At 38.4% G+C, this 18,280-nt stretch overlaps 1 protein-coding gene across 1 annotated transcript in view; it reads left to right on the top strand.

The window, feature by feature from the left end:
• Positions 1-200: 200 nt before the first annotated feature.
• LOC21405712 (protein CHROMATIN REMODELING 19) overlaps positions 201-18,280 on the top strand; it is a 22,418-nt gene continuing 4,338 nt past the window's right edge. Inside the window, exons 1-8 of the mRNA XM_024163607.1 lie at positions 201-810; positions 2,073-2,190; positions 2,660-2,700; positions 2,810-3,060; positions 3,142-3,322; positions 4,034-4,219; positions 4,354-4,527; positions 4,650-4,808. Of these exons, the coding sequence (XP_024019375.1) occupies positions 328-810; positions 2,073-2,190; positions 2,660-2,700; positions 2,810-3,060; positions 3,142-3,322; positions 4,034-4,219; positions 4,354-4,527; positions 4,650-4,808 (1,593 nt within the window). The 5' untranslated portion in view covers positions 201-327. The remainder of the gene's footprint in view (positions 811-2,072; positions 2,191-2,659; positions 2,701-2,809; positions 3,061-3,141; positions 3,323-4,033; positions 4,220-4,353; positions 4,528-4,649; positions 4,809-18,280) is intronic.

The raw sequence follows: 18,280 nt of genomic DNA, 5'->3' as shown, positions 1-18,280 counted from the left end.
TACTTTTTATTAAAAATAAAATTATTTTAAAATTAATTCTAAAAGCAACCAAAATTCAAATCAACTTGATTTGAATTTCCATGCCAAACCGACCTTAGTTCTACGACCTTAATTTTGATAAATAATCCTACGACAATGAAAAGAGGCCAAAATACCCCCCCGCTCGTCGTTTTGGCGTAGCGCCTTTTTCCGACCCTTCCCCCTTTTTTCTTTCCCTTTGTCTGACAGCGCTTCGTTTCTTCTCCACAGCTTCCACTCCCAGAAATCCTCTCTCTCCGTCCGCCATTACTGTTTCTCTCTCCTAGGGTTCCGACCAGACGCTATGAAATGAAGCGCGTCTTCGAAGAAATATCCGACGACGAGTGGGAAAACCACTCCTTCAAACCCTCGCGAGTCCTCAACAAGGACCCACAGAAACCCTCGCCTCCTCCGATTGAGTCATTTTCCTACAATTCCTCCTCGAAGCAGGACGACGACGACGATTGCCTCGTGGTGAGTGATGATTTAGAGGATGACGACGCCGATGTCGAGAAGGTGAGGCCGGCGAGACGCAGCCGTCGGTTCGTGATCGACGACGATGAGGAGAGCGACGTGGAGCTCCCCGAAGTGGTCGAGGTGAAGTCGACGACTGAGGATGAGGAGGAGGAAGATGAAGAAGGAGGTGAGGATGAGGACGATGTGGTTGGGAAGGCTTTGCAGAAGTGTGCGAAGATCTCGGCTGAGTTGAGGAAGGAGCTCTACGGCTCTTCTGTCGCGGCCTGCGATGGCTATGCGGAAGTGGTGGCTTCTTCGGTCAAAATAGTAACTCAGGTAGGTGCATTGAGGCTGGGAAAGTTCATTTTTTGTTTTCAAGTTAAATGCTTTGGTGAGTAAAATTTGACAAACCAAAAGTTGTGGATTTGTGTTGTCAATGAGAATTCTTCAGGAGCTCAATTTCATTTAGAAAAATGAAAATGGTGTTTCATAATGATGCATTCTTACTATATTTTTGGAAGAGGTGCAGAATGACACGCATTACTTTGGAAACTTTATTGTGATATACTGGAAAAGAAGGTTTCTATTTCTTATGATTTTCTATCAATTCTTTATAGGGGATCTCTCATATTCACATAGGAAATTTGTCCACTAACCACTCTTAGTTACTAAAATACTATGAGATTGTTGATCTGATATATAAGACACATCCCCCAATACTTATAAAAAATATGCTTATCAAGTTTTTCCAATATATAATGGATGCAAGATGTTCTTTTTCCCTTTATCGGATTCTCTGTCATTTTCTGTGATATTTAGTGTTATAAGATGTTGCAGTAATGTTATATACGAAAAACATTCCACCTCTTAGCTGTTTCATGAGATCTTTGAGAGGAATGAATAGGCATAGCTTCCATGGCTCTTAGAAGTGGATATTTCTCACAATGACTGCCCTGATAGTTTAGTCCTTTAACAGAGATATCCTAAGGTTGGTTTAAAGGGATTGGAAAAATTAGGTGCAGTTGGTTCAAATAATTTGTTGGAATGACGTGTTTCAATTGTGACTCAGGTGTCAGTTTATCCATTTTGGCATAAGAACTAGTACATGTTTTGGTCTTCTTTAGTTCAGCAGATTATTATAGGAAAGCAATTGATAACTAAAATGTTGGCTGAGTCAGTTAATGAGGAAAATTGAAACCTAAAATGAAGAAATATTTAATTGATAAACAAGGAAAGCCTTTAAAACGGGAAGAGGTCCTTTGAGATCCTTTTGGAATCTTTGTAGTTTTGGAAGAGAGAGAACTAAGATAGAATACCTAAAACTGTTTCTTGTATTTATTTTTCTGGGTTGTGCATGTTTGAACTTTCCGCAATGAGGTAGAGTTTTGCTTTCTGGTTTGCTTTCCATGTTCACCTGAAATAAAATGGATAAGTTTATATTGTTCTTGTCTTCTTTTGTTTATTGATATTCTACTATCCAAATTCCAAATCCATCACAGAATTTATTAGCTTTTTAGCTGTATTTCTTTTTTTTTTTTTTTTTTTTTTTTTTTTTTGTTGTTGTTGGAAAGTGATGAGGTCCCATTTATTTTCTGTAGGATGATATTGAGGCAGCATGCAGATCGGAGGATTCAGATTTTGAGCCCGTTCTGAAGCCATACCAGTTGGTTGGTGTCAACTTTCTTCTGCTGTTGCATCGAAGGGGTATTGGGGGAGGTACTTTCTTTTTTATTTATTTATTATCTTTTGCTTCATCGTCCTCTTCCTCTTCCTCTTGCTCTCTCTTTTTCTTTCCTTATTTTAAATTTGTATAGACTGATAGTGTACCAAAACTAATTTTTAATTTTCAGGGGCTTTTTTTCTGTCTGATTTAGCTAGGAATTGGGCTCCTATTTGTAGATTAGGATGAGTTTTCTTTTCCTTGTGACATATTTTCTTTTTCCTCTCCTTGTAATTAATTTTTTTTTTTCAATATTAGTTTCTTGTTTCAAAAAGATTATAATATCACTAGTTACTACGAAAAGGTAGTGTCCTGCTTGCGTCCTTCTATAGGTTAGAATCTTGAGGTGAATTTATATGTTCAGTATAGGTTAGAATCTTGAGGTGAATTTATATGTTCAGTTGCTAATGTGTACGGCTATATATATAGTCCCAAACATGATAACTTGCTTTGTATTTTATGTAGCTATATTGGCCGATGAGATGGGTCTTGGGAAGACTATTCAGGTATCTCACCATTCCGTCTTACCGAGTCTAGTCTTAATGTTGATTATTGCTTTTGTTGTTACATTGGCATTTAAAGTTTTAAGATTGCAACACGTTTCTTGTCTTTCAGGCTATCACATACTTGATGTTATTGAAACATTTAAACGATGATCCTGGTCCACATTTGATTGTATGTCCTGCTTCAGTGTTGGAAAACTGGGAAAGAGAACTCAAGAAATGGTGCCCGTCATTTTCTGTTCTTCAGTACCATGGATCCGTACGATCGGAATATGCAAAACAGTTGAACTCATTGTCAAAAGCTAGATTGCCACCTCCTTTTAATGTTCTTCTTGTTTGCTATTCGCGTTTTGACAGACACAGGTTTGCTTTGCATATACCACCTTGGCAATTCTGTTGTAGTTTTAGTCTATCTTAATAACGATTCTCATTAAATTATTTCAGTGCACGGCAGAAGGATGATCGTAAAATGCTTAAACGTTGGCGTTGGAGCTGCGTACTCATGGATGAGGCCCATGCTTTGAAGGATAAAAACAGTCATAGGTGGAAAAACTTAATGGGTGTTGCACAAAATGCAAATCTGCGGTTAATGCTGACAGGAACACCACTACAAAATGATTTACATGTACTGATTCTTTTTCTTTGACCTTTTATTGCCACAGTTTTATCATTTATGCTGTAGAATTATCATTGAACTGCAACTGTTGAATTTTCCTTGTGTTGCGTGAAAAATTTCATGAAGAAAAGACCATGCAATTATCTGATATTATGTATGACGCCGATTAATTTTACATGGCTTGAATGGCCTTTCTCTGCTAAGTACTAAGAGCTTGCGTGATGTGAATTTGGAGTTTAAGTTTTGAGGACATCCTTGGGATTGTATATTGGGAATTCGGTGCAGCAATGGAAATGACATGATTGGTGCAGCATAGAGCTGGAAAAATGTCTTGCCGTTGTATGATACTGGTTGCAATCAAGGTGAAGCACTAATAGTGGCAATGCTAACTTGAGATGCAGCACAGTTTGTCGTTTGCTTCTTTTTTCTTTGGAGAATATTTGTTGTCAGTAAGATGGGTAGACATTGTTCATTCTCTTTCTGCTGGAGTTGTGAAACTATACGTCTAAGTGCTTTTATGGATATTCCAAACAGCCATGTGCCCTTTCATTTAATGTAGTATTTCTGAAATCATAGTGCTAGTTATGTTTTGCTGAGTTTCAGTTTCTTCTCGCTCTCTTTTTTTCCCTTTTTTTTGTTGTTGTTATTGTTGGCTGCTTTCTGATTTACTCTTCCCCCTTTATAATATATATAATTTTGTTTTATATGTCACGATTGCAGGAATTATGGTCTCTGTTAGAATTTATGATGCCTAATATTTTTTGTACTGAGGATGTCGACTTGAAAAAATTATTAAATGCTGATGATAGAGATTTAGTTGGCCGCATGAAGTCCATTTTGGGACCATTCATATTGAGACGTCTAAAATCTGATGTTATGCAGCAACTTGTTCCAAAAATACAGAAGGTATGCCAAATGAATTTTTCTCATCTGCCTGATTTCTGTTTGAATCTAGTTTTGTATATCTGCGTTCAAGTTCTGTTTGATTTCTTTTGGCTAATTTTTGTTTTATCGTAATGGATTTGAGAATTTGTGTGCAGGTTGAGTATGTGTTGATGGAAAAGCAACAAGCAGATGCCTATAGTGAAGCCATTGAGGAGTATCGTGCAGCTTCACGTGCTCGCATGGCAAAAAATTCAGACACGAATCCAACCAATGTTTTCGGGGTGCTTCCACGAAAGCAAATCTCCAGCTACTTTTTCCAATTGCGTAAGGTGCTAATTTCTCGTTCTACAATGTTTTCATCATTCCATTTCTACATTGATAAATAATCAAATCTATTTTATGCTTATTTATAGTTCTTTTGTTGTGTTTTCTCATCTTTCCCCCTTTCTAGATTGCAAGTCACCCTTTATTGGTGAGGCGTATTTACAGTGATGAGGATGTTGTTCGTTTTGCTAGAAGGTTATATCCAATGGGTGCATTTGGCTTTGAATGCTCTGTAGACAAAGTAATTGGCGAATTCATGAATTATAATGACTTCTCTATCCACAGGGTAACAGTTCTAGTTCTTGTGAACGTTGCTCTTCCTTTCTTCTCATGTTTAAGTATGCTGAAGAAAATTCAATTAGCAATTAAAAAGAATTTGAGATTTTTGCTTTTTCCATGGTGCACATAAAGAGAATTTTTATAAATAAGTTAATGTCGTACTGAAGAGCTATGTATGCTTATTTTATGGTTTTAACACAAGATTCTCTTTGTTTTATGTTTAATCTTGAGCAACAATAGATAAGATTAATAAAGTTCAATAGTGCATGCTTATCATGACTTGTTCAGATGTTTAAAAGTTTCAAGAGAACCATAAGCGAATCCTAAACCTTATGTATAGAAGTGTAGTATAAAATCACTTTTGACTTTCTGTTTATTTAAAAAGTCTGCATAACCATATAAGCTCCAGAATTGTCCAAATTATGAAATGAACGATTGTATGCTTTTCAATTTTTTCAATTGGTAAGAAGAATGACTGTCAGTGGAACATATTTTGGTTTGACTGAATGTGGTTTGATTCTGTTTCCTTTGTTTCTGAGGTCAAATGAAAAACTAAATTATTGGAAAAATGCAAGTAACTTGATGGACATGAGATTCTAAATTTGTGATAACTCATATTTGAAGCTTTCAAAAAATTTTCATGGAACCTTGAGCACAATCAAGGACGTTCTCGATTCATTATTCTCTGAATAGTGATTGGCTTTTGCTGGGGAGGCCAAATCCTTGTTTTTCCTGCCTCTATTAAATTTCCAAGTAAAGAAAACTGCCATGCATGATTTGGTCATTTCATTTGCAACCTGTGTCGGATTTGTCAGTATTTCTAAGAATAAATTAGGATATTTTATTTATGCAAATAAGTCAGGATTACCTGGTAGTTTCCATTCCTAGTTTCTAGGAAATAATTAGCTGATTCTGAGTAACTATAATTGTTGATTTTGTGGGCCTTGCTCTGCTATTTAAGTTTGTATCCGATTCATTGTCTTTCAAGGGAATAATAAAATTTCTTCTTCCCTAAAACCTAAATGGTATCAGAATGAGAGGTCTTGAGTTCAAATCCCCGTAATTGCACTCGTTATTTCCATTTAAATTGTCATAATGTGTTGGGTCTTTAATATATCTCGGGCTTAAATATTCACGTGTTGGGCTTTTCAATTAATTTACCCACACGATTGCCCATTGTCCAGCCCACACATGAGGGGGAGTGTTAAAGTATAAAAACTATTGTTGGCCCACCTCCTAACAGCTTAAGCTTTTGGGATGGAGTGGTAAACTAACATGATATCAGAGCCGCTGTGCTCTTCCCTTCTTACTCCACGATGTCGTACAGGGCAGCAATGACCAGCACCCAAAAAAACTCTACAACCTCCTCAGGTTCTTCCGAAATCAATAATCCTACCCCTGCAACCCCTTCCGTTCCAGCCTCAACAGATTTCTATTCATAGAGCTCCAATCTACAACTTACAGGCACGAAACTCAATGGGCAAAATTACCTTGAGTGGGCTCAGTCCGTGAAGTTGGTGATCGACGGTAGAGGCAAGATTGGGCATTTAACCGGCGAAATCTCTAAACCTGTTGTAGGAGATCCTCATCTAAAAAAATGGCAATCCGAGAATTCTCTTGTCATTGCTTGGCTCATAAATTCAATGGAACCAACCATTGGGAAGCCACACCTATTTCTTCGTACTGCTCGAGAGGTGTGGGAGGCTGTTCGTGATCTTTACTCGGATCTTGAGAATCCCTCTCAAATATTCGAGTTGAAAACCCAACTTTGGCAATCCAAGCAAAATGATTGTAATGTCACCACCTATTACAATGAATTGGTGACATGTGGTAGGAACTTGATCAGTGCTATGATGATACCTGGGAGAATTCCAATGACTATGCTCGTCACAAGAAAAGAGAAGAAAACAACAGGGTTTACATGTTTTTAGCCGGACTTAATTGGAATTTGGACAAGGTCTGAGGCCGAATTCATGGCAGGAAATCTCTGTCTCCTATTCGGGAAGTTTTTTCTGAGGTTAGACGTGAAGAAGCAAGGAGGAAAAATATGCTACACAACAATGAAACCGGTTCTAACCTGGAGACTAAAAGCTCAGCCCTTGTATCCAGAGGTATTGATTCTGAAAATGAAGGATGTAAGAAACCGTGGTGCGAACACTGCAAGAAGCCATGGCATATGAAGGACACATGCTGGAAACTGCATAGTAAACCAGCAACTTGGAAACCAAAATCCAAACGCGATGGTCGAGCCTACCAAGCCACGACGGAAAAGTCTCAGGAGTTTTCCTCCAACTCGGAGACAGTCCCTTTCACTAAGGAGCAATTGGAGCACCTGTACAAACTATCTCAATCTCCAAAATTATCCTTAACCCCATCATGTTCTTTGGGTCAGAAGGGTAATTCTTTAACCACTGCTTGTTTGAGTGCCAGTCCAAATTATGTTCATTCCTGGATCATTGATTCCGGTGCAACTGACCATATGACTTGTTGCCCTAAGTTGTTCTCATCATATAGTCCTTGTGCAGGCAATAAAAAGGTCAAGATTGCAGACGGTTCACTCTCAGTAATTGTTGGGATAGGAACTGTCAAACTCACTCCTTTGTTAACTCTTCATGATGTGCTTCACGTTCCCAATTTGTCGTGTAATTTGTTGTCCATTAGTAAAATTACTAATGATCATCAGTGTCAAGCTAAATTCTATTCTTCTTTTTGTGAGTTTCAAGACTTGACCTCGGGGAGGATGATTGGCAGTGCTAGGGAAAAATATGGACTCTACTATTTTGAAGATGGATCTGACTTGAATAAACGATGTCAAAGTACTAGTTTAACTTTTGTTTCTGTTTTCAAAGACAGTGATGTTATGTTATGGCTATAGGCTAGGCCACCCTAATTTTCAGTATTTAAAATACTTGTTTCCAAAGTTATTCCGAAATAAAAATCCATATTTTTTTCAATGTGAAGTGTGTCAGTTTGCGAAACATCATCGTACATCTTTTCCTCCTCAACCTTACAAACCAACCACACCATTTACTCATTCATAGTGATATTTGGGGCCCATGTAGAACACCTACGTTTTCTGGTAAAAGATGGTTTGTGACCTTTATTGATGATCACACAAGATTAAGTTGGGTTTATTTGATGAAGGAAAAATTTGAAGTGGAAACAATTTTCAAAAATTTTTACACCATGGTACAAACTCAATTTCAAAAAACCATTCAAATTTTACGGAGTGACAATGGTCGCGAATATTTCAAAAAGGTTTTGGATTCTTTTTTCTTGAAAAAGGAATTGTTCACCAAAGTTCTTGTATTGACACTCCACAACAAAATGGTGTTGCCAAAAGAAAAAAACAAACACCTCTTGCTCGGGCTTTACTTTTTACCAATAAAGTACCAAAATATCTTTGGGTAGAAGCGGTTCTTACCGCTACATATCTTATAAATAGGATGCCTAATAAAGTTCTGAACTTTAAAACACCTCTTGATATTTTTCATATTTTTTATCCAACAAATAGGCTATCCTCTTCTTTACCCTTCAAGATATTTGGATGTACTGCATTCATTCACATTCATAATCATAATTGTGGAAAGCTTGAGCCCCGAGCCACAAAATGTGTGTTTGTTGGTTATGCTCCTACTCAAAAAGGGTATAAATGTTTTGAACCTATTTCCAAAAAAATGTTTGTTACCATGGATGTTACCTTTTTTGAATTGCAACCATACTACATGTCTCATCTTGAGAGGGGTGGGGGGGAATCAAATCCAAGATTCGGCTTACTATGATGTTTTTCAAACAGAAAATACTCTCCCCACTTTGTTCATTCAACCTGAAAATCTAGAAAATCCAAATGTTGCTATACCAGAAGAAAGGGAGTCAAGTGTTTCAGATACTAAAAGTGGAACTATGCCGTCTCATAATGATCATGACTCCACAACCCTTGACAGAGGAACTTAAGGGATTAAACCATTTGACATCGTTTATTCGAGGCGGAAGACATCTCAAAAGAATGAGCCTTCCAATCCCTTACACTGCCTAAAATCCGTAAATCCTCCAGGTAAGGTTCCTACCGAGTCCTTGCAAAATGTTCAACCTATTTCATCCTCAAGTTCTGAGTCCCCTAGTCCAGAAACTGAGTCAAGTTCCAATTCTGAGTCAGATGATTTAGACATTCCTATTGCACAATGGAAAGGTGTATGGACGTGCACCAAACATTCTTTATTCCATTATGTGTCATTCGAGAAACTCTCACCTAGTTTTCATGCTTTTACCTCTCACTTGTCGAATTTGGAGATTCCTAATAGTGTGCAGGATGCTTTGAAAGTTCCTGAGTGGAAGGAGGCTATTTTCGAGGAGATGAAGGCTCTTGAGAAGAATAGCACGTGGGAGTTAGTAGAACTGCCGAGAGGGAAGACAACTGTAGGGTGCAAATGGGTGTTCATTGTCAAATATAAGGCGGATGGTTATCTAGAACGATACAAAGCACGTCTGGTTGCCAAGGGATTCACTCAAACCTATGGCATTGATTACCAGGAAACTTTTTCTCCAATAGCGAAGCTAAATACCGTGAGAGTCCTATCTCTAGCTGCTAATCTTGATTGGCCACTACAGCAGTTGGATGTTAAGAATGCATTCCTCAATGGGGACTTAGAGGAAGAAGTATACACGGATGCACCACCAGGATTTGATGGAAAGTTTGGTACAAAGGTATGTAAGCTGAGGAAATCTTTATATGGATTGAAGCAGTCACCTAGGGCCTGGTTCGAGAAGTTTACTCAGTTTGTTAAAAGTTAGGGGTATATTCAAGGGCAAGCCGATCATACTATGTTCTTCAGACATTCACAGGATGGAAAGATGGTTGTGCTAATTGGATATGTGGATGACATAATTCTAACTGGAGATGACATATATGAGATAAGCAGGTTGAAGACTTCCCTCTCCTCAACTTTCGAGATCAAGGATCTGAGATCTTTGAGGTATTTTCTGGGCATGGAGGTTGCAAGATCAAAGAAAGGAATTATTGTATCTCAATGAAAATATGTTCTTGATCTCCTTAAGGAGACTAGAATGAGTGGCTGCAGACCAGCAGACACTCCGATTGATCCCAATCAGAAACTTGGAGATGACAAGGAAGGTGATCCGGTGAAAACAACTCGGTATCAAAAATTGGTGGCAAAATTGATTTATTTATCTCATACAAGACCATATATTGCATTTGTTGTGAGTCTAGTAAGTCAATTCATGCACTTACCGTATGAGAAACACCTTGAAGCAGTTTTTCGAAGTCTTCGATATTTGAAGAGTAGTCTAGGCAAAGATTTACTTTTCCAGAAGACTCCACATCAGAACATTGAAGCATATACCGATGCAGATTGGGCAGGCTCGGTTAATGACAGGAGGTCTACGTCAAGATATTGCACTTTTGTCTGGGGAAACTTGGGTTTCGTGGAGGAGCAAAAAGCAAAATGTAGTTGCAAGGAGCAGTGCTGAGGCATAATACAGGGCTATGGCTAACGGAGTGTGTGAGATGCTGTGGGTAAAAAGAGTTCTCGAAGAACTGAAGATGCCAATAAATATGCCAATGAAGTTGTATTGTGACAACAAGACCGCCATCAGCATTGCACATAATCCAGTATAACATGACCACACAAAGCATGTGGAGATTGATAGGCACTTTATAATAGAGAAGATTGATTGCGGAGCTATTTGCATGCTTTTTGTCCCAACTACGCAACAAATAGCTGATATTCTCACTAAAGGACTGTTTAGGCCTAATTTTGAACTTTTTGTAAGCAAGTTGGGCATGTTTGACATCTATGCACCAACTTGAGGGGGGGTGTTGGATTTGTCAGTATTTCTAGGAATAAATTAGGATATTTTATTTATGGAAATAAGTCAGGATTAGCTGGTAGTTTCCATTCCTAGTTTCTAGGAAAGAATTAGCTGATTCTGAGTAACTATAATTGCTGATTTTGTGGGCCTTTCTCTGCTATTTAAGTTTGTATCCGATTCATTGTCTTTCAAGGGAATAATAAAATTTCTTCTTCCCTAAAACCTAAAAGCTGGATATTTAGAAGACCTGTCACCTTGTTGATTAGAGTCCTTAAATGTCTGGTTTTGGAAAATGTTGGAGAAAGCAGATCTAAATTTGCAGTTCTAATGATTTTCCTGATCTCAAAGTTTCAATAGCTTTCTTTGGTCGGTCAAATGGGAATTGGGGATGAGTACAAAAATTTGGTTTCGAGAGGATGCGTGGAGAGGAGACAACTCCTTTGCACTTGCTTTTCCAGGGATGCAAATGTGTATGGAGTTTCATTCTGTCATGAGGTAAATGGTGACATGGTGGATTATTTGCTCTTGTATTATTCTGTGGCTAGAAATTTTGTGGGTTTGTGGGTTTGCTCTTGGATCTCAGTGGGTTTTCTCTAGAAATTTTGGCTCTCTAATGGTGGAAAAACCTATTAATTTAGGCTCAAGTTAGATAAAAAGGTGTGAGGACGTAAGTGGTGCTGGTTACTGTAATGGTTATTTGGATAGAAAGTAACGGGAGGAATTTTGGGGAAAAAGAACAAGATGCTAGTTCTCTTTGAAAGAGTCAGATATCCAACTTCATAACGGCAACTAATAAAGCTTTCAATGATTTCCTATTATCTATGATCATTTTAAGTTGGAAGAGTTTCTGATCACTAGTGTGTTTTCTTTTTTCTTTTTTTTTTTTCCCAGTTTTAATTGTCTTTCAGTATTCTCTTTTGAGAAATTCTAGTCCTCAAAGATTTCATTTTTGATGCAAGTTTCTTTATTGTGATAAAAATTCATTTCTTATCAAATATATGTATTTCCAAATTAAGTGAATGTTGTACCGACTAGATCTTTTATAGGCTATGAGTTCTCTTGTGAGAATCGCCCTCCAACCCCGTTTCTATTGATTTTCAAGTAGATTTATTTGGTAGAAGTGGCTGGGGATTTATGTTTAGCTTAAGATCGGTTTTGAAGATGGGTTTTATACAAACTTCCTACTAACAGAAGGTTACACTTCATCATTTCAGAGTGAGCTTTTTCCTTTTGGGAAAATGTGAACAATGTTATGTTTCTCGTATGGTAATGATGTTATAAGCATTTTTTGTTGGTTTGAAAACACAAATAAGTTGTTAAACAATCTTTATCAATCCTTCCAGGGAGAATCATGGATTTCATGGTATTTTGTGGTTGTGATCAACTAGTATTCCATCCTTGGTAAATGAACTGACGAATCCTGTTTTGGTCTGTAGGACTATTTATACTGAAGGACTCATGGTTTCAGGCTGTATAGTTTTTGCTGGATGGAGTATAGACTGCTTTTGATTCACTGAGTTTACGTAGACTTAAATTCTTTTGTTATTTGTGTTCCAGTATGTGAATTGATTCTTTCACATTCCTCTAACTATGCCTATCTATGGCATGTGATGGTTCTCATGGAATTCCTTAGCATCGGATTCCTCATTTGGACTGTGAGAAATAGAAAGTTATGAATTGTATTTCATTCACGTCAAAACAGTTTACACACAGGTACATATATACATAGCTAGAATGATAAAATGAGGTAACTAAATCCCTACAAAATAGGAAACTTTCTAACCGCTATATACAGCTCACCAAACTACCAAAAAATCAGGGATTACACAAGATTTTCTACAATAAGAAAATTATTCCTAATAAACCACATTATTCGACACTCCCCCTCAAGCTGGTGAATGGATATCCTCCATTCCAAGCTTGTTAACAATGTCTTGAAACACATTACTTGGCAGTCCTTTTGTGAGTACGTCTGCTAGTTGATCCTTCGTTGAAACAAATGGAGTACAAATTAGGCCACTGTCGAGTTTCTCTTTGATGAAATGTCTATATACTTCAACGTGCTTTGTTCGATCATGTTGCACGGGATTATGTGCAATACTGATTGTTGATTTATTGTCACAGTACAATCTCATTGGACCTTCCCATTTTACCTTCAAATCATCAAGAACTATCTTTAACCAAAGTATTTCACATATTCCCAGTGCCATTGATCTGAACTCGGACTCTGCACTTGATCTTGCCACCACGTTATGCTTTTTACTCCTCCATGTCACTAGGTTACCCCCTAAGAAAGTACAATAGCCTGAGGTTGACCTCCTGTCAACTAATGAGCCAGCATAATCTGCATCAGTGTAAACTTCAAAGCCATGCTTTCTCCCTTCTTGAACAAGATCCCTTTTCTAGGATTACCCTTCAAGTATTGTAAAATCCGGTGTACTGCCTTGAGATGCATTTCTTTAGGATTGTGCATAAATTGGCTGACAACACTCACAGCAAATGCAATGTTTGGTCTCGTATGTGCCAAATAAATCAACCTCCCAACAAATCTCTGATAAGAAACTTTATCTACAACAGAATCCTTTGGAGCATCACATAGTCTGTGATTGAACTCGATGGGCGTATCAACCGGCTTACAACCCAACATCCCGGTTTCCTTCAACAAGTCGAGTACGTACTTCTGCTGTGAAATAAAGATTCCTTGCCTTGAATGTGCCACTTCAATACCTAGAAAGTATTTTAACTTCCCAAGTTCTTTGATGTCAAATTCTTTCAGCAGATACCTTTTTAAATTGTGCATCTCCTCTGAATCATTACCTGTTACTATAATATCATCCACTAGTAACGCTGTTACTCCCCCTGACTGTGAGTGCCTCACAAACAAAGTATGATCTCCTTGACTCTGCTTATACCCCAAGGTAGTCATTACTTTGGCAAATCTTCCAAACCAAGCTCTTGGTGATTGCTTAAGTCCATAGAGAGCCTTTTTTAACTTACACACCATTCCCTTTTTAGACTCAAAACCAGGAGGAACTTCCATATAAATTTCCTCTTCTAGATCACCATGAAGAAACACATTTTTCACATCAAATTGTTGCAAGTTCCACCCAAAATTTGCAGCTAAAGACAACAGGACCTGAACCGTATTCATCTTAGCAACCGGAGCAAATGTCTCAAGATAATCAATGCCATAGGTTTGAGTATACCCTTTGGCCACCAACCTTGCCTTATATCTCTCTATAGAACCATCGGACTTGTACTTCACGGTGAAAACCCATCTACAACCAACTAACTTCTTTCCCCTCGGCAATTCAAACCAACTCCCATGTTTTATTTTTTTCTAGAGCTTCCATCTCCATTTTCATGGCATCTTCCCACTTCTTGTCTCCTAATGCCTCGGATAGATTTCTCGGGATGGGAATCATATGAAGACTACTAAGAAAGGCTCTATGACTTTGGGATAGATTTTGGTAGGTTATGAACAAGTATAGTGGGTGTTTTGTGCATGTACTGGTTCCTTTCCTAAGAGTGATTGGTAGGTCATTATCACTTGGTTGCACAGGTTCATCAACAGGTTGAGCAAGGACATCTATTGGTACTATGTTTTTAGTAGGCTTGGAAACTTTTTTTGGTGATGTTTGAACAGCAGCTCGAACAGGAGATTGTATTTGCTTGGGTTGAGGGATTGGTATTTTTTCCTGGAATAAACCTGCAGTAGTCGAATATTGTCTTGTTTCCCTTTATCCTTCATCATTCCATATGACTTGGGTGACTCAACAAGTGGTGCTGACTCAAAAGAAGACACTGAAATTGACTCAGAAGGAGATTGAACAGTTTCGACAACTGAAACGGGTTGACTAGGAAAATCAAGGAGGAATGAGTCCTGTGCTCTATCTTCACTCAAGGTCTCCCCCTGAAGATAGGAATGTTGGAAAAAGGACTCAGTTTCAACGAAAGTAACATCTGCTGAAATAAAAAAATTTCTTAGTAGGTGGATGGAAACATTTGTACCCCTTTTGTGTGGAAGAATACCCAACAAAAACACACCGAAGAGCACGTGGATCAAGCTTTCCCCTGTTTTTAGAATGAACATGAACAAAGGCTACACTTCCAAAGATTCTGGGAGTAAGATTGTTTGATGAACTGAAATTTGGGAAAGAACTTGTGAGAATATCAATCGGTTTCTTGAAATCAAGGACTCTTGTAGGAAGTCTATTAATGAGATGTGCAACGGTTAAGACGGCTTCTCCCCAATATTGTTTAGGGACATTTTTGTGAAACAATAGTGCTCTTGTGACATCCAGAAGATGGCCATTTTTTCGTTCGGCCACCCCATTTTGTTGAGGTGTGTTGACACAAGAGGACTCGTGAATAATCCCTTTTTTCTGAAAAAATGGAGAGAGAATTTGATTAAAATAGTCCTTGGCATTATCCGACCGGAATCGTTTGATTCTCACATCAAACTGAGTTTGGATCATGTTGTAAAAGTTGGGAAAAACATTACTGACATTTGATTTATTTTTTAAGAGATAAATCCACGTTACTCGAGTACAATCATCAACAAAGGACACAAACCACTTAGCACCAGAAATATTTGGGACCTTAGAGGGACCCCAAATGTCACTATGAATGAGAGAAAAAGGAACAAGGGTTCTTGTATTGCTTATTGAAAAGGAAGCATGTTTGTGCTTTGCAAGTTCACAATCATTACAATGAAAAGACTCAACAACTGACCTTTTAAATAATGAAGGAAACATCAATTTAAGGACATAAAATGATGGGTGTCCTAAACGACGATGATAAAGCCAAACTTTATCTTTATTGGACATAACAAACTCGGAAAGGAATGATGTAGGCAGGGAATTCTCAACTTTAGTTCTTCCACTTTGATCTTCTAGATAGTAAAGACCATCTCTCTCACTAGCACGTCCAATCGTCCTCTTCGTGCCCTGTTCCTGAAACACACAATGTGAAGGGAAAAAGGTTACTTGGCAATTGGAATCTTTAGTGAGTTTTTTAATGGAGATAAGGTTTGCAAATAGTTTGGGAACATGAAGGACATTTTTCAGAGTAAGGGAGCCACTTAAGTAAATGCCCCCTTGGCCTGCTACAGTGGTTATTGATCCATCAACTATTGTTATCTTCCTATGGCTAGACAAAGGCGTATAGGAAGTAAAATGCTTGGAAGAACATGTCATGTGATCGGTGGCTCCAGAATCAATTATCCACATCATTGGAGAAATTTTTTCCGAGACATTAGCAACACAAGAGGAAGAAGAGATACCTGAGAATGCCAATGAACATGTACCTGCCGAGGATGGCTTCTCAAAAAACCCCAAAAATTCTTCAGTTTCTCGATCTCGTCTTTGTTGAATTCGGAGAGTGAGCTTTGTGAGTTTCCTTCATTGCTTGAGTAAGTGCTGGCCATGTGTGCTTGTCCTCTATCACTCGTATCTCGATTATTCATTTGGGGCCTGCCAATGAGTTTCCAGCACTTCTCCTTTGTGTGGTGATGCTTCTTGCAGTAAGTGCAAAAAAGAGTCTTTGTTGAAGGGCTTGGACGGATCTGCCTGTTTGTTAGCACATTCAGGAGATTGTAAACGACCAGATTCCTTCAGACTTGCTGCTTTTGTCACAAGGGCTGAGCTATCGCCCACTTGAGTCTCAAGCATGACACTTCTTCATCCCTCATCAGCCCGAATGATCGATATTGTCTCATTCAAAGAGGGCAGGTCCTCCTTCCCCAAAATCTGCACTCTTACAGCGTCAAACTCAGCATTGAGACCGGCTAAAAAATCGTAGATACGATCCTTTCCCACGAATCGTTTCAAAATTGCGGCATCCTCACTGCAACGCATTTTAATGCATTGATAATGATCCATTTCCTGCCATAAACCTTGCAAGAAATTAGAGTATTCAGTGACATTTCAATTCCCTTGTTTGGTTGCTGAAATTTTCATCTGAACCTCGTAGATCCGAGCAGCGTCATTCACTTTGGAATATGTCTGTTTAATAGCATCCCAAATTTCCTTAGCAGAACCAAGAAACATACATGTATCACTTATCTCTGGAAGCATCGAATTCCACAACCACCACATCACCATGGAATCTTGTTCATCCCACGCCTCAAATTTAGGATCATCTTTCGAAGGTCCTGTGCCCAACAAATGGCTCAATTTCCCTCTACTCTTTAAGAATGTGCGGACAAGTTGTGACCACTTCAAATAGTTCTTCCCATTCAATCGATACGCTGCCTGAATATTCTGCAGATCTCCGGTCGAAGCAGCGGCAATATTCTCGGCAGTAGTGATCTCAGTTGCAGGAACCTCCAAGGCAGTGCTGGTTTTGGTGGATTGAGACATGATTTCTTGAAAGGATTGAGAAGAAAGAAAGGGTAAAAAGGACAAGAGGAATCAGATGAATAGAATGAAGGAATTCGGCCAGAGACGGAATGAAGAAGATCAGAATTTTTCCTTCAGGAAAGAGCCAAACAGCTTAGATACCATGTGAGAAATAGAAAGTTCTGAATTGTATTTCATTCACGTCAAAACAGCTTACACACAAGTACGTATATACACAACTAGAATGATAAAAAGAGGTAACTAAATCCCTACAAAATAGGAAACTTTCTAACCGGTATATACAGCTCACCAAACTACCAAAAAATCAGGAATTACACAAGATTTTCTACAATAAGAAAATTATTCCTAATAAACCACATTATTTGACATGGACCATCAAATTATTCTCACTGGTTGAAGCTAACATTCCTCACTTGTATGTGTTATAACCCTTGGGTAGAACTCATCCCCAAATGCTAGCTTGTAGGGAGAGGGTGCCCAAGTGGTTATAAACCCACATGCTAAGCCCCATACTTTAGCAATGTGGGACTCAACCATGATCCTAACATACCACCACGCTTCCGACACTGACGTCCACGGCGGCCCACTTTGGCCTTTCCAGGTCGCCCCTTTCGCAACGTGGGCCCGAGGAGGGGCATGTACTGATACCAATTGTTATAACCCTTGGGTAGGAACTCATTCCCAAAAGCTAGCTTGTAGGGCCCAAGTGGTTATAAACCCACATGCTAAGCCCATACTTTAGTAGTGTGGGACTCAACTAGGATCCTAACAGTATGTTGTTATTGCATTCAAATTTCCCATAAAAGAACAGCTACATAATTTATTTCTACTGTAGATTATGAATGATTCCTCCATCACACAATCAAGCTATTGTTCTCTTTGGTCTTTCCTGTCTCTCCAAAGCTTTTGTCCAAATGTATGCAGAGCATGCCTATGAGCCTATCAAGCATTTCTTTTGCGTTAGAGCTACTCTTCTCGTGTTTGCTGGTTAATGATGCAATAGTTCGTTCTTTAAATTGCTGCTATTACAACATGCATTGGGGTTCAATTGATGGTATATGGTTGGACATGTAATAAAGTAACTTACACAAACAGTAACAGCAGCAATTGATGTACGTTTATATGAATCTACTGGAATGATTTTGTCATGGCCAATGTTTTCTGCAATAATAAGTATTTTACTGAACCACGTTTCAAATTTTCATGGGAGATTTGATTTGATTTCAACAATTTTTCTTTGAATCTCTCCGCAGCTCTTACTTTATTATGGTATCACTGATGGAAAGAG

The sequence above is a fragment of the Morus notabilis genome, unplaced genomic scaffold (genome assembly GCF_000414095.1).
Source record: "Morus notabilis unplaced genomic scaffold, ASM41409v2 Scaffold538, whole genome shotgun sequence".
NCBI lineage: Eukaryota > Viridiplantae > Streptophyta > Magnoliopsida > Rosales > Moraceae > Morus > Morus notabilis.
Note: the sequence above shows the minus strand (reverse complement) of the source record. Positions and strands in the feature narration are given on the sequence as shown.